Raw genomic sequence first — 15951 nt, forward strand, 5'->3', positions numbered from 1 at the left:
CATGGGGGGAGTTCACAGAGCTGGCAGTCCTGAGAAAGACTCCTGGGTGGCTGCCCTGTGACTACAATGATAGACTTTCTTGTTTAATTACTCCTGTTAATTAATACAACAATGTGAAACCTCGCAACAGCACACCAGAGTGCTTTGATCTGTGATGTAGTGATGAACAAGTGGAACTCATGATAATGTTTGCATGTGATATTAATCAGAAAAGTGATTTTCACACATCTGCTTACCAGGTTGGTTGTCAAATACATAAACATGGGGAAGAGTTGGTAACGAGTGGAGGTTGTGTACACAGTAACTGAGTTAATTACCTTCAGACTCAACTCATCAAAAAATTATAGTATTCTCCATTACAATTCATTATAGTATTCAAACCTTCATGTTTCTTTTGGTTATAAATAATGGGTTGATTGGAGACTAGGATCCTTTGTGGTGATTTTATTTTGCTCATCTCGTCAACACATTAAGTTTGTTTTGAAATTGTTATGTCTCGTAATCCAAATTTAAATGTATTCGGGTCTTCAAGTGACAGAGCATTCTCACAATTTGTTTTCTTCTAACTTCTTCCTGAATGGATCGAAATTTGCAGAGGAATTACAGTCCGCATCATTTCGGTTGATTGATTGGTTCGTGGCTTGTATTGATTGAATGATGTATTGTCAATCATTGTACCTATGGACAACATGACATGGACTGATCTATTATCCCAAGACCACCACTCGAGCACAGATTGGTCAATATTATATATTAGGAATCATAAGGTAACTGAAAGGAAAAATCAATATAAGAGGAAATCAGCATGGTATTTATATTGTAAAGGATTCAGCGGTGGAGGGATTCGCACCCGACTCTTGGCTGCCAAATGTTACAGATTCAGCGCCACCCTCACCACTGCCATCTTCGGGGTTTATAACGCCGGCTGGCGCGGCACAGGCCTCGGGTCACGCATCTTCAATCGCGATACCAACGTACCCCTGGACCCCACCAGTTGGGGAAATAGACCCCGGTTACAGACAGGTTTTGTCAGATGCCGAGCATTTTCTGCCAGTCTGTAACCATTTTCGTTTTATATACCAATCGAGCGAATTGTTTCTCAGCGCGGCACGAATTGACTCAAAGCGGCAACTTCATACGAATCAGCCAGATTTATTGGGGAACATCGGGGAACACAACCCAAGCAAAATATTCACGAAAATGTTTTAATTAATCTAGAACCTGTTCTTAACTAGGGAGATACGGATTACAGGTTTCGAAGGGGTCCCTACCGAGATAAGCCTTACATGACATGCAGACAAGACATAGACAGCATGCAGACAAGACAGAGTACTTGGTGATGCTTCATGGATGAGAGGAAAGCGCCAAAAGCACGAATGTCGCTCGTAACAAGCCGATGTCCATGGATTCACGCCCCAAGCTTGAGCACGCCACGTAGCAAAATGGCGCTCGCCCTCCTTTGTCACACCGCCCACGCACGCGGCCTCCGCGCGTTCAGACCCCGTGAGGTCGACTGCACCAGACCGTCAGGTCGATGATGGGTTTCAGCTGGTTTTTCACAAGGTCCAGCATACAAATCCAGGCCTGGCCTGTTCACCAGACAAGGCCAAATTGAGGAGCCGGGCTCCAGCAGGCTGGGTCCATGGGATTCCAAGACGTCGTCGAGCTGTGAGGTGAGTAGGGACAGTCAGATGCTCCATCGTTAGATGCAGGTTGAACCTGTCGATCACCTCCTCTCGAAGCCGACTCCAGACTCACACAGCAGCCAGGTCCTCTCGAAGCAGATTGCCGCCTAACCCTCAGGTTCAGTTTTCCCTCCCTTCAGAATCACCACTCGCTTTCCTTCTTTCTGCTCGCCTCCAAAAACTGAATGCTCATCCAGCAGATCGCGCCTCGACACCCGTCGTTTCTCTCTTATCTTCCCGGCGCACACTCGCCTCGAAGCCTGACTGCTCAACTCCGTCCTCTCAGTTTCTTAGCATTTTTTCTTTTCGGGGCGCGCCCCTTTACGAAGCTGACAAACTCCTCCCCTGAGCTTCACTTCCCTCTCTAGGCCACTCCCTCTCAGCCGACAGGGCGGGGCCTCGTCCGGAGAGGGGAAGGAAGAAGAAGAAGCACCAGAACACCACAAAAGAAGAACACCACCACCGCACGAACAACAAACAGCCTCTTATACCTCCCGACACACATGTAATGTCCATTTTACAGAACAGCCTGGCTAAACATGCATTTAATGGGGGATCTGGGCTAATCCCATATTTAGTAGCATACGAAGGGCCATTTCCATAACAATATTAACCATAATGCAGAAATAGAAAGAATGGCTAGACCAAACAGCAATTATGAAATCATTTAATGGAATTAGGAATTGTACCATGTATTGTAATTGTATTGCTCTCACTGATTAGTAGCTGGTACTGGCCCAACTGGAATTTAAGTAAAATACCTCCATATTTTGTGGAAAGACAAACAAAAGATAAAACAGAATCATGCCCAGCACAGAAGGCCTTAGAGAAATGAATGTTAACAAGATCAGAGTGTAAGAATTATATTATTGAAAATCGTGTAATCACATGATTGAAATGATTCCCATTTTATTTGTTTACTGATTAATTGGTCAGCTGCATGATTTTTGATTAAGTGGTACTTCGTGTATGTTTACATACCCATTTCCCATTTCAAAATTTGCAACGAATTAAGCGGGGTATTTCTAACACTGACTTGGCCTTATGACCATCTTTCCTCTGTAAATAAAGAAAGAAATGGCAGTTGCTCTGGAACTGCTTGTGAATGAAACTGTGGATTATTTAGCAAATATGAATGTTAAAATGATTGCAAATGTTAAAATGGGAACTGTGCAAAATCGAATCGCTTTGGATATGGTACTTGCACCAAAGGGGTGGGGGGGATGTCCTCTTGTTGGGTTTCAATGTTGTATTTATAGCTCAGACAAATTAAAATACACTGAAAAGTAAGACGAAAAAGAAGAAGAAGAAAAAGAAGAAGAAGAAGAAAAAGAAGCTAACTTTCATAATCATTAAACAGATGATGGAATATTTTTCTTGACTAAAAGGGATCTTTGGAAGATGGTGGACATGTTATTTGTTGTCATAGTAGTTTTAAATTGTGCTACTACAGCATTGCCCACACAAAAGACACCTTTACTGATTGTCTCATGCTTAAAGAGGGGGTAATTTTCCTCTCAAAGCATTCCTCTTTGATGGTACAAACTGAAGAGACCTTTAGAGAATCGTGCAAAATGTAACCCCAAAAAAATACCTCTGCCCTTTCTACATGCAAATTGCAAATGAGATGATTGCTTTTGAGTATACATACAACTGAGATTTCTTTAGATTTTAGCATGTCGTTTAGGTGTGAAAAAAAAGAAAGAAAGGTAAAATTTTGATATAACATGTAATGCAAGTTAAATGCTTCTATAGGAACCTTTGTCTTATTGAACTTATTGAAATACATGAGCCCACCACGTTTTATTGATTGGCGTGTTTAATCAGTGTTTAACCTTGATTTTGTTTGTTTTGGAGTGTTGAGAGCAGTTGAACGATGCAGTGTACGATTTTGTCAAATGAAGCTTTGAAAGAACTTCCACCGAAAGATTGGACGATGGGGAGAACCCATACTTGGGTGATTGGGTATTCATCATGTGATCATGACACCACCCCTTCCTGAGGGGATTAGATCAGCATGTAAAAATCGACTGAAGAGAAGTTTGGACAAGTCATACCCCAAGAAGGCAAAGACTTAACATCGCCATTGCACGGTGCCTGCCTGGGGAAACGACCCCGACCACACTCGCTAACCTTGCTCTGCAAATACATGGTGAACTTGCTGTGGTTGCACAATGCACAACAAAGGCCCTGAGGGTCCATGCAGTGAGTCATTGCCACACCTGCTGATCATTGCCACTCCTACTTCTGCTGACGCAACGTGTGCCCAATGGTGCGTAGGCCATTGCATCATGAGGTCATTGCAGCTGGGCCATCGCTGCTGCCTCTGCCGTGCATAGCTCGTTTTAGTGGCATGAACTTGATTGCCCGAACTGCCGCTTAGAGGCCCAAAGTTCTATGTTCTGCTGAGGCTGGACCTATGGGTTGCATTTCAAGCTCCCTCTGTTTCTTCAAGGATCATCTGCAACCCATTGTCAGGTCCAAGCTCATACCGGCCGGGGCCTACCTTCAATGCAGTGTAGGGAGCGTATAAACTGTGTTTCCCATTGTGTGCTGCTCTATCTGAACCACTTATCATCTGGTCTCGGGTAGCACGCCTTCACAACTCGTGACAGTTGGTGACGAACAGGCCATAAACTAGGCGGAACATGCTCATTAACTCGTCTGGGGCATGATCAAATTGGCTGTCGTTCAATATTCTTCTTCTGTGAATGCTCGTTGCCATCAATGTGGGTGAACTTGTGAAACACATGTCTTCTCTCCATTAGGAATGGGGTATGGTGATCACGTGTAATATAATTATGTAAATTTGTCCTAATAGGACAAAAGGGGGATGTGGAGGAAATAAAATTAATGATATTCATGTATTCTCAATTTTGTTATCCTTTGCTTTTAGCAGAATAGAATAAGGTGTTACTTTTGTGCTGGAATCAGTCAGTAAAATCTCCTTTTTGCAGTCTTTTGATCTCCATAGCGATGTATTTGATATACAAGCAAGATAAAATGGTCTCTCACTAAATCTTATGTGCTTTATCTCATTGACATATATATATATATATATATATATATATATATATATATATATATATATATATATATATATATATATATATATATATATATATATATATATATTGTTGCGGTCTTCGCGCCCGCCGGCGTGCGACGGCCACGTAACTCGAATCGCGGCACGTCGCCCACCGGACGGACAATCCAGTCGTGACCCTCTCGGACTAACGCCGGGAACCAGTCACGGGTGGACCTTTCGGTCTCACCGCGATCGAGCCAATCAGCCCCCGCGTGGGATAGGGTTGCTCGCCAAATTCGAACTACCTAAGTACCCACGCGGAGGGTAGACCGGGCGATCGCACCTCGCCGCAGGTCGACTTCGGACACGGGCCACTTAAGCGACCCGTTCCGTACTATCAGAATAACCGAGCGGTGTTATCGTCGACCTCGACGGTTCGATTAATTATCGGGCGTATTCAGCCCACTACCAACCCTTTACGTGAAGCAAGATGGGGATTCAATAGAGGAAAAGACGAAGCGAAGCGGGAGAACAGTTCAACAATAAAGCACATTTATTCGCGACACACGGGAAGCACACAAATACAATTCCACCAAATGCACACAAAAAAAAGAAAACACAATTCCATTTACACAAAAAGCAAACATAAAAGTGAAAACACAGTGCAGAGCTAATACCGACTACCGAGCACACGGCAACACTTATACAATTCTACTTCACAGACGGCGCCGACAACACATACCCAAAACCAAGGAAAAGAAATCCCCCAAGAATGGGGTAGGCCTGAGGCCGAGACCGGGTCGGGCCTACCCGTCTGGTGATGAGACGCGGAGCGGCGATGGCCCCGCAACCCGCGGGCCTCGTGGACAGTGCCTGGCAGGGGGTGGGAACGGGGCCCCCTTGGTCGCACTATCTCAGCGCGGGGGGAAACAGGAGGGGGTTGCTGATGCTCGGGGTATAGAGGATCTTTATTATGTGCGACGAGCGTCTCCACCTCGGCCAGGTCGCGCTGTCGGCCTCCCTCGGGTGCAGCTTCCTGCACGACGCGAGCACCCCCTCGTCTGGTGTCGCCGCCTTTCCACAGCTCCGTCCCCTCCGTTCCGACTCCAACGCACACGACGAGCAGCTCCACCGCCCGCGAAGTCTTGACCCTTTGCTTCCGACTCTCCTCTTCTTGACTCTCCGACCTGTTCTTGTTTGCGACTCTCTCGTTCCGACTCCTCCTCTTCTTGACTCTCCGACCCCCTCTGACTGACGAACACGGTCCTTTTATCCCCCCCGTAACTTCGCCTTTGACCCCCTCCCTTTGACCTTTCACCTCGCTCCCCATTGGCCCGAGAAAAAGTGGGCGTGAAGGCTTTTTGATCCACAAATTTGCATATATCGATCGTTCTGGAGGCGGGGCCAAATCGCCACTCGCTCACCGATTGGACGGCAAAAAGTGGGCGTGTGTCGTTTTTGATCCGTTTTTGAAGCAGAAAATCCGTGATTTTGTACACGCTGTTCAACGTGCACCCTACACGAGTCCAGCATCGGTGCCCATGAGTGGCGCGAGATGACGGTGATGCGATGGTGGCGAGTTGTGACGGTAAAGGTCGTGGCGGTTGTGGTGAAGCGGCGTTGTGGTTGGTGGTTGTTGTTGTGGTTGTGATCATGGCGGTTGGTCCAAAATAAAGATAGTAAAAGAAAAACGGCTATCCTGAAGAGTCGCAGCTCGCATAAATGACATGTATTCCCACTAGACAACGGGTTTGGGCCTAACTACACATGCACTTACCGAGATACCTCACCTAAGGGACCTGAATGGTGGTTTGCGAATCTGGTAACCACAACACTACCCCCTTCCCTTTTTACAGACTCGTCCCGAGTCGTCAAATTTTCGTGTGCCATCATGTGTAGTTTTCCCCTAGTACATTTTACCTACGGATCCCTGAGTGCGACATTCATGGTATTCATGTCCCCAAAATAAATAACCTGAGGGCTGCGTAACTACCTAAACAAACTCACTCACACGGACGACTTAAATAAAATTGCCGGCGCTAAGACATACATGCCGGGGGCGCACTCATATGTACAGTACATCTTAACCTTAACTTACAAATTTTACACTAAACCATGGCCCAGGATCAATGAACTCTGCAAAAAGAAAGCAGTTAGCAGGGAGCCAGGCTGCCCGCATGCAGTCTCTGGCTCAAACAATGCAGGTGACAGGGAACGTGGCTGGCTGCTCACACGCAGTCCAAGGCCTTCCCTTTTGAACTGAACGCAGTGAACCACAACGGTGCATGGGCTGCACAAACGCAGTCTCCGTGCCAGCTCAAGTGGCACACGCAATGAGCACAACGAATGGATGAATGAACACAAACACGGTGCACGGGCCGCCACTGCAGGCCCGTGTTGTAGCTGCCAACAGGGCAGTTCTTGCAGCTTGCAAACTGTTGCTTTCTGATCCTGGCGCACATGGAAATGAACAGGGGGGGGGGGGGCAAAGCAAAATTGAACGGGGCTGGTGAACGTGGGCAGTGGGCATGGCAAAGGTGAGCAGGCAAACACAGCCCGCAGAAGAAGGCCGCTGCAGGCAAACATAGCGGGCAGATGAACTGGCCGGCACAGGCCTTGAAGTACCACAGCTGCAGACGAAGTGGCCGGCACAGGCCTTGCAGCAACACAACAGCTGCCGATCAAGTGGGCCGGCACAGGCCTTGAAGTAACACAGCCAGCAGATGAAGCTGGCCAGCCTTTGCCGTTCAGTGGAGGTTGGTGGAGGGAGTGCGGTGGTGCTGGCCACTTGGAAGGCGGGCTCGGACCTACCTACCTGTCTCCCTCCCACCTATCGCCTTTGCCTGTCACTGTACATACCCACTCCCTTAATTTGTCAAACCCCAATTTAGCCCCAACTTATTTTTTTGTTGTTTTTATTTTTACTTCCCCACTATAAATCGTCCCCTAACCCCCTTTATCGTCTTTGTTCGGCTAACCTATCCTGTCACCTAGCCTACTCCCAACCCCTACGTTCCCTTCCCAGAGGGGAATAAGGGAGAGCTAACGTCCTGTGTCGAGGCCCAACGAAGCCTCAGAATGGCCTCCCCAGAGTTCGGCGATCTAACCCAAAGTGGGTCCAGCGGTCCACAACGACAGCGAGGGGATGGATGGTGCGGAGGGGTGCATCTCCTAATCTACCCTAACCATTTAACTGCTAAACTACCCCGGGGCTTTCAACAAGCGCCTCTCGCTTAAACTATTGGTTCTAACAACCCAGATTCCCGTCGCCTGTGTTGGTGTCCTCACAATTTCGGGCCTCGCCCCCCAATTTTCTCTCCGTGCCCTCACACGGTCTCCTGGCTGGGACACGTGGCTCCCTTAGGCAGGCACGACCCTCTGCCGAATCTCCCGCTATGGCACCCCCGGGCACTACACTGCCTCCAAGCCTACCAGCTCCCTAACACCGGGGAGTGCCCCCCATGGCACCTCCCCTGAAACGCACACGTGGCAGGCCGGCCTCCCGGGCCCCTTTCCGAGGGTCACCCGTGCCCACAACACTGCCCACGCGGCTAATGGCGCCCCGGGCCCCCGCACCAAGCAGGCGCACCCGTGCCCACTACTCTATCCCGGCCCCCCATGGGCCCTTGGCCTACGGCGGCCGACTAGCCTGGTGCCCGGGGTACCCACTCAGCGATACTCACCTTTCGCAGCCACGCTCCCAAGCCCGTCAACAGGGCTCCTGCACCCCTCCAAATGGGTCTCGAGCCTACTTTCCCACCAACAACAAAACGACCTCCATTATTCAATTTGACTAACCCAGCTAACTCACTCTACACTGACCCCAGGGTCCCTTGGGCGGGAGTCACTCCTCCCCCCAATCACTCATCGCACCATGCATTCCCCATTCACTCCACTCACACAGACCCGCTGGCCTCACTCACTCACCAAGCACATGCCTCCACCCACAACTCTTCAACACACACACCGCTGAACTCTGCCATCCTTCTATCTGCATCCCCTAACTAACTCGTGCTCCCACGTCGTCCCTTATACTATAGCACGTCCCTTTTAACACTACGTAGCTAAGCTACGTCCCCTCTACACATTCACAAGTCTGTCCATGTCCTCAAATAAATCATTTTATTTCCCAACCTAAATCTGGCTACAATCCCTCTACCTAATCCATTCCACGGACTCCATGAGGACTTACCCCTGCCCCCATGGAGTCGGTCTAACTAAGCTAACCCTTCCCCCTAACTAGTTTCCATCCTGTGCCCAGGATAAGAGGGTCTTTCACCCCTTGCCCAGGAATCCTGTGCACCCGAAAGTGAGGCTTGCTCCTCTTTTTTTTTTCATGCGCAGCACCTGCGCGGCAACTCAGAGCTCGCGCACTTTGCACCTGCCCGTGACGTCACGCAGCTGCACGTGTTCCTCGTCCCTCCTTGGACGGTACCATTCGGCAGAGATACCCCTCCTGCCGGATTCCAACCACACGTGCAGCCATGACGTCACCGTGCGCAAAGAAAAAACACAAGCCCCACTTCTCGAGGGGTTCCCCACGCGAACACATGTGCTTTGCCCGTTGGAGCTTAACACACACGATCGCGTGGAGAACCCGTCCGGTCCAAATCCGTAGTCCTGCCTAAACTTTGTCCGTCCGCGGGATCGGCAAATCCACCGCGTGCGTTTCCGGACCGGGACTTCACTCTCGCAAGCGAGCACGTGGTGGTCTCGTGCGTAGCACAGCACGAACCGCGTGCTCACTGCTGGGTGAACCCGGCACGGTCCTCGAAACAACCACAGCCGCTACTCGGCTTTCTCTCCTCTGTCGCCGTCTCCGTCGCCATTCCACACACGCATACCTGCGTGTCACGACGCACACAGTCCACACCATCACATTCACACGGGGAGACGCGGCTGCGTGCTCCCGCATGCCAACCGACATCTCCCTCTCATACCGCTCTCTCACACACACGGTCTCCCTGGCACACAGCGACCTTGCACACGGCCGTTCACTCACGCGTGCCTCACTACTCACACAAACCATACTACTCACACGTGGTGCTCCATTCACTCGCGCGGGGGCACTCACCCGCGGTGCCTCACCCACACACGCGAGGGCACTCAACCGCTGTGCCTCATCCACACACCGTGCCTCATCCACACACGGTTCCTCACCCACACACGCGGGGGCACTAACCCGCGGTGCCTCATCCACACTGGCCGTTTCACTCACACACACGGCCTCTTCCACACACGGTGCCTCATCCACACACGGCGTGCTGGGAAGCACGTACTCCGGCACCATCGCCACCACACCAATCACACACGGGGTCGCTTCCACACACGGGGACGCACTCACACCTTGCACCACACACACAGGGACAACCATACTGGGGATTCGTGTCCCCACAAGGGTCTCCGGGGCCTCTATACCCCCCAAGCTCTCCGTGCACCCGTCCACAGCACCCGTCCCCTCAACCTCGCAAAACACGACCGAACTCACCTGGTCGTGACTCGCCTTAAGGGGGCATACTCCCTCCCCTCGTTCCTGGAGGAGGCCATCCAGGTGCTCGCACCGGGTCCCTGCACGCTCCGCGAGCTCACCCCCCAATTTTCTCTCCGCTACCTCTGTGTGTGTGTGTGCGTCACTTACCCCGTCTTCCTCGTGTAGTCTCTCCTCTATGGTTCCCATCTCCCGTGTCTCTGCCAACTCTTCACCCTTTACCTCCCTTGTCTCAACTATTATTTCTGTTGTCGTCACCTCGTGTCTCGTCTCACACGTTTTGGTCTCCCCATTTAATTTTTCCCTTTCGGTCATCGTCACGACCCTCGCCCAACACGTTCCACGAATTATTTTTTCACCCGCCTCCACCGCGGGCCTGTCAGCCGTTGCACCCCCTTCCAGCTCGTTCGTTCCGACACGTGGAGTCGCCATTTTAAGTTCCCTGCTCACAGCCTTCATGCCCGCCTGCAGGCATCGGCCCATGTTCTGCGTCTCACCCCGTAGTTCTTTCATCTCTTCCCTCATTTGCTGTGTATTCGCATCCATCGTCGTTTTCACTTCATTTGTATTTGTATCCATCTTTTCGTTCATGCCTTTCATTTCGTTTTTCATTTCATTTGTATCCATCGTCATTTTCACTTCATTCATTTGTTTGTTCATTGCCGCCAGCATGGCGCATAGCTGGGCCATGTTGGATGCACTCAGCTGAGCCGTTTCGGCAAGGGTTGGAGAAGGGTCTTGGTGGAGAGGGGGGGGGAAGGTGTCATACACTGCGGCCGCTGCCGCACCCATTTCAGGTTCTGGGTTCAGTTGGGCGAGTCCGTGTTCCTGCACAATCAACATTTCCTGCTCGGGGATTCCATCCTGGACCATGGACTCTACATTATTACACATATACATTTCTAATACCCCCGGCTCCCGCTCGCCTTGAGACGCCATCTTGCTTCTCGTGAAGGGTTAATTTGAATCGCTCGTAATTTGGAGGGAATCGGGGGTCGCTTCTCTCACCCCTGGACCGATTCCCGTGAATTTAGCCGGAGACAGGAGAGCCCGTTTTCCTGTTCTCCGATACCAGTGCCGCGAGGAGGGCGATGGATTTGTATCCCACTCCTGACACCAGTGTTGCGGTCTTCGCGCCCGCCGGCGTGCGACGGCCACGTAACTCGAATCGCGGCACGTCGCCCACCGGACGGACAATCCAGTCGTGACCCTCTCGGACTAACGCCGGGAACCAGTCACGGGTGGACCTTTCGGTCTCACCGCGATCGAGCCAATCAGCCCCCGCGTGGGATAGGGTTGCTCGCCAAATTCGAACTACCTAAGTACCCACGCGGAGGGTAGACCGGGCGATCGCACCTCGCCGCAGGTCGACTTCGGACACGGGCCACTTAAGCGACCCGTTCCGTACTATCAGAATAACCGAGCGGTGTTATCGTCGACCTCGACGGTTCGATTAATTATCGGGCGTATTCAGCCCACTACCAACCCTTTACGTGAAGCAAGATGGGGATTCAATAGAGGAAAAGACGAAGCGAAGCGGGAGAACAGTTCAACAATAAAGCACATTTATTCGCGACACACGGGAAGCACACAAATACAATTCCACCAAATGCACACAAAAAAAGAAAACACAATTCCATTTACACAAAAAGCAAACATAAAAGTGAAAACACAGTGCAGAGCTAATACCGACTACCGAGCACACGGCAACACTTATACAATTCTACTTCACAGACGGCGCCGACAACACATACCCAAAACCAAGGAAAAGAAATCCACCAAGAATGGGGTAGGCCTGAGGCCGAGACCGGGTCGGGCCTACCCGTCTGGTGATGAGACGCGGAGCGGCGATGGCCCCGCAACCCGCGGGCCTCGTGGACAGTGCCTGGCAGGGGGTGGGAACGGGGCCCCCTTGGTCGCACTATCTCAGCGCGGGGGGAAACAGGAGGGGGTTGCTGATGCTCGGGGTATAGAGGATCTTTATTATGTGCGACGAGCGTCTCCACCTCGGCCAGGTCGCGCTGTCGGCCTCCCTCGGGTGCAGCTTCCTGCACGACGCGAGCACCCCCTCGTCTGGTGTCGCCGCCTTTCCACAGCTCCGTCCCCTCCGTTCCGACTCCAACGCACACGACGAGCAGCTCCACCGCCCGCGAAGTCTTGACCCTTTGCTTCCGACTCTCCTCTTCTTGACTCTCCGACCTGTTCTTGTTTGCGACTCTCTCGTTCCGACTCCTCCTCTTCTTCTTCTTGACTCTCCGACCCCCTCTGACTGACGAACACGGTCCTTTTATCCCCCCGTAACTTCGCCTTTGACCCCCTCCCTTTGACCTTTCACCTCGCTCCCCATTGGCCCGAGAAAAAGTGGGCGTGAAGGCTTTTTGATCCACAAATTTGCATATATCGATCGTTCTGGAGGCGGGGCCAAATCGCCCCTCGCTCACCGATTGGACGGCAAAAAGTGGGCGTGTGTCGTTTTTGATCCGTTTTTGAAGCAGAAAATCCGTGATTTTGTACACGCTGTTCAACGTGCACCCTACACGAGTCCAGCATCGGTGCCCATGAGTGGCGCGAGATGACGGTGATGCGATGGTGGCGAGTTGTGACGGTAAAGGTCGTGGCGGTTGTGGTGAAGCGGCGTTGTGGTTGGTGGTTGTTGTTGTGGTTGTGATCATGGCGGTTGGTCCAAAATAAAGATAGTAAAAGAAAAACGGCTATCCTGAAGAGTCGCAGCTCGCATAAATGACATGTATTCCCACTAGACAACGGGTTTGGGCCTAACTACACATGCACTTACCGAGATACCTCACCTAAGGGACCTGAATGGTGGTTTGCGAATCTGGTAACCACAACAATATATATATATATATATATATATATATATATATATATATATATATATATATATATATATATATTCAAATTGGTATTTCCAATGTTTAAATTAAATTGCTCTGCTGCTCAAGAGAAGGATGCTCTGCTGCTGGCGCCTATTGTCTGATGGTAATTAAATAACTCCCGAAAGGCGATCGTAACAGACGCCTTGTTGTCCAAGGACGATTATATGACAGCATAAAACAGAATGTTGTATTTTGAGGATCTGGTTACTCAATGGTGAGGCAACGCGAGGGGAGGTAATGAGAAGGCAGCAGGAGAGGAGGGAATGGGAAGGCAGCGTGAAGGAAGGGAATGGAAAGGTGGCTTGAGGGAAGAGAATGGGAAGGTGGCTTGAGGGGAGGGAATGGGAAGGCAGTGTGAGAGAAGGGAAGGCAGCATGAGCGAATGACGTGGGAAGACAGAATACCAGGGCATTACCTCGGCGATAAAACGCGCCCAAACTGCAGCGTTTTCTTTCTAACCGCTGTGTTCTATATAAAACCAAGCGGTAGCATTTAAAGATGAAAACTAATGCTGTCTATTTGGTGAAGGTCGACCTGCATGCAGTCCCCCTCCCCCACCCCCACGCATTCCTCCAACCTCCTCTCGGTCCATGCTAAACGTGCATGCGCACTGACAATATACTCAACCTTTCACTCGCACACCTGCACGGATTTCCCCACACCCACACTGCACAGTGGCACATTCCATGTGGTGTCGATGCCGCAGCATGTCCGTTCCCGACGAGGCTTCGGCACTGCAGAAACACATGGTTCGGGAGACGGCCGCATAACCTCCTCCACAGCGCCACACACCAAGGGCCACGGCCCGATTTCGAGTTCAAGTCGTGCACCCGCGAGACCCGCGCACCGTACATGCGTAACCAAGCACAGGCACATACACACCCCACGGAGAGTTATTTGTTCCGATTTCTCCCACAATCCATGTGTGCTGTCTATGTACCTCTTCGCTTGCAGAAACTATTAGTATACCTATGTTAATATCTTGGAATTACGCAAATCGCCCAAAACGGAAACAGCAAACTGCGTATGCAAGTCCGAAAAATAAGGAACCCTGTGGACTGTGCCGTCATGGATTGCAAAAGCAGGTTATGAAGCACGGCGTTTCACTCAATGATGTTTATTTTATGTTATTTTATTTTGAATACATTGTAAACGTTCATATGAGAGCTAACACGCAATGCACAGAAAGGGGGGCATGAGACAACCTGGCTCTCTGCACATTCAACCTTTCACTCACACAGTCGAATCACTGAACATTGTCCATACGAGCCGATCCTGCTGTGCTCGCTGTACATGTTAATAAGTTACGCTTTCTGCACATTCCATAATCTTTTCTTCACTCAATCATCCGAACAGTGGAAAAAATTAAGTTTACTGCTTCGCTTAAATACACGAAGTTATAAAAAAAAATCCCTAATTTGTTAAAATTTTCAGATTTCACTAAAGATTTTGACATTTTATTTTGTTTACCAGATCCGATTCTCAAATCCGACAATATTTCGATTATATACTGTTACGGCTGTGGAAATTCGCAATACACCATAAAGGATCCTTAGATCAGTTATGACGATAAGTAATTGTGTAGTTAGATTTCCCCACCGTTGTTTAGAGGGAATTTCCATGTTCACCGGGCTGCGATCCTTTGAGATAGCCGTTTTTCTTTTTTCTAACATTATTTTGGACCAATCATCCTCCAACAACCAAATCGCCACCACCAACATCATTCCCAAACAACTACAACTCAAACACCACCACCTTCGCCTCTTTACCTCCACAACTCCACCCCGCAAACATCGCTTCACCGCCATTCTCAAACGACGCCAGCCAGCAACCAAATCGCCACCACCAACACCCTTCCCAAACCACCACAGCAAACTCCCACCACCTTTGCCTTTCTACCAAACATCGTGCCATGGGTTGTGAATGGGTTCCTTTCGCCTCAAAAAACGGATCAGGAATGATTCACGCCCACTTTTCATCCATCCAATGGCTGAGCATCAGGTGGTGTAGCCCCGCCTCCAAACTCGCTGTGATCCACAAATTTGCATAGGCGCTCCTCCCCCAGCCTATATAAGCGCGAGCACAACGCAGCTCGGGGCAGTCAAGCGGCAGTCAAGCGGCAGTCAAGTGGCAGTCAAGTGGCAGTCAAGTGGCAGTCAAGTGGCAGTCAAGTGGCAGTCTGGAGAGTCAGGAGACGGGGCAGTCAAGTCTGGAGTCAGTGGAGTGGCAGTCTGGAGGGGTCGGAGAACAGGACGGAGCGCGAAGAAGCAGATGGCGGCAGTGTCGGTGCGGCAGTGTCGGTGGGGCAGAGTCGGTGGGGCAGAGTCGGTGGGGCAGAGTCGGGAGACGGAGCTCAAAAGAGATGGGAAAGGCAGACGGGGGCCGAACGCCGGAGAGAGCTCACCGGCCACCCCAGGGGCACGAAGCCAGGCTCAGCTACGCTGACATCGCGGCTTGCCTGCCATCGCGCCATGAGAGCACGGGTAAGACCCTTCGATCTCGTGGACCTGGCCGCTCATCCAGGTTCCACGCACATTTGGTCCACGAACTTGTCTGCCACCCTCGCCTTTGAGGGTGGCTTTTTCCTTTGCTTTTGTGTAAATGCATGTGGTGGCGCCGTCTTATAAGTAGAATTGTCTAAGTGTGCGTGGGAAATAAAGACTTTATTCGGTTGTAACTCTGCCTTTGCTTGCTTTCACTGTGTACGTGCCTGAATTACTGTATGGCTGTAAAATACGTGCTTGTCTGAGTGTGCAATAAATGTGCTTGTTGAACTGTTCCCCATTTCGTTGCATCCTTTCCCTTGTTTGAAAGTTCCATCTTGCCTCATGGAAGGAATTGGTAGGAGGGGTG

General features: G+C 50.5%; 1 protein-coding gene and 1 long non-coding RNA gene across 17 annotated transcripts in view; one reads left to right on the forward strand and one right to left on the reverse strand.

The window, feature by feature from the left end:
- Positions 1–4644, forward strand: part of LOC147012496 (uncharacterized) — a 78478-nt gene extending 73834 nt beyond the window's left edge. Inside the window, exon 2 of the long non-coding RNA XR_015051641.1 lies at positions 3543–4644. This is a non-coding gene — a long non-coding RNA (uncharacterized LOC147012496). The remainder of the gene's footprint in view (positions 1–3542) is intronic.
- DNAAF1 (dynein axonemal assembly factor 1) overlaps positions 1–15951 on the reverse strand; it is a 158809-nt gene that overhangs the window by 114304 nt on the left and 28554 nt on the right. For 2 of the 16 annotated variants that reach the window (XM_085856841.1, XM_085856840.1), the window contains exon 1: positions 13741–14039. The exons of 6 other annotated variants lie outside the window; for them this stretch is intronic. In XM_085856841.1, coding sequence (XP_085712967.1) covers positions 13741–13974 — 234 coding nt within the window. In that variant the 5' untranslated portion in view covers positions 13975–14039. Of the gene's footprint in view, positions 1–13740; positions 14052–15951 lie in introns of those variants that run through there. 8 more of the 16 variants (XM_085856838.1, XM_085856831.1, XM_085856839.1 and 5 more) reach the window with 6 other exon arrangements.

This window comes from Eptatretus burgeri, chromosome 15 (genome assembly GCF_056783735.1).
Source record: "Eptatretus burgeri isolate ZD-2024b chromosome 15, Ebu_testis_v1, whole genome shotgun sequence".
NCBI classification, from domain to species: Eukaryota; Metazoa; Chordata; class Myxini; order Myxiniformes; family Myxinidae; genus Eptatretus; species Eptatretus burgeri.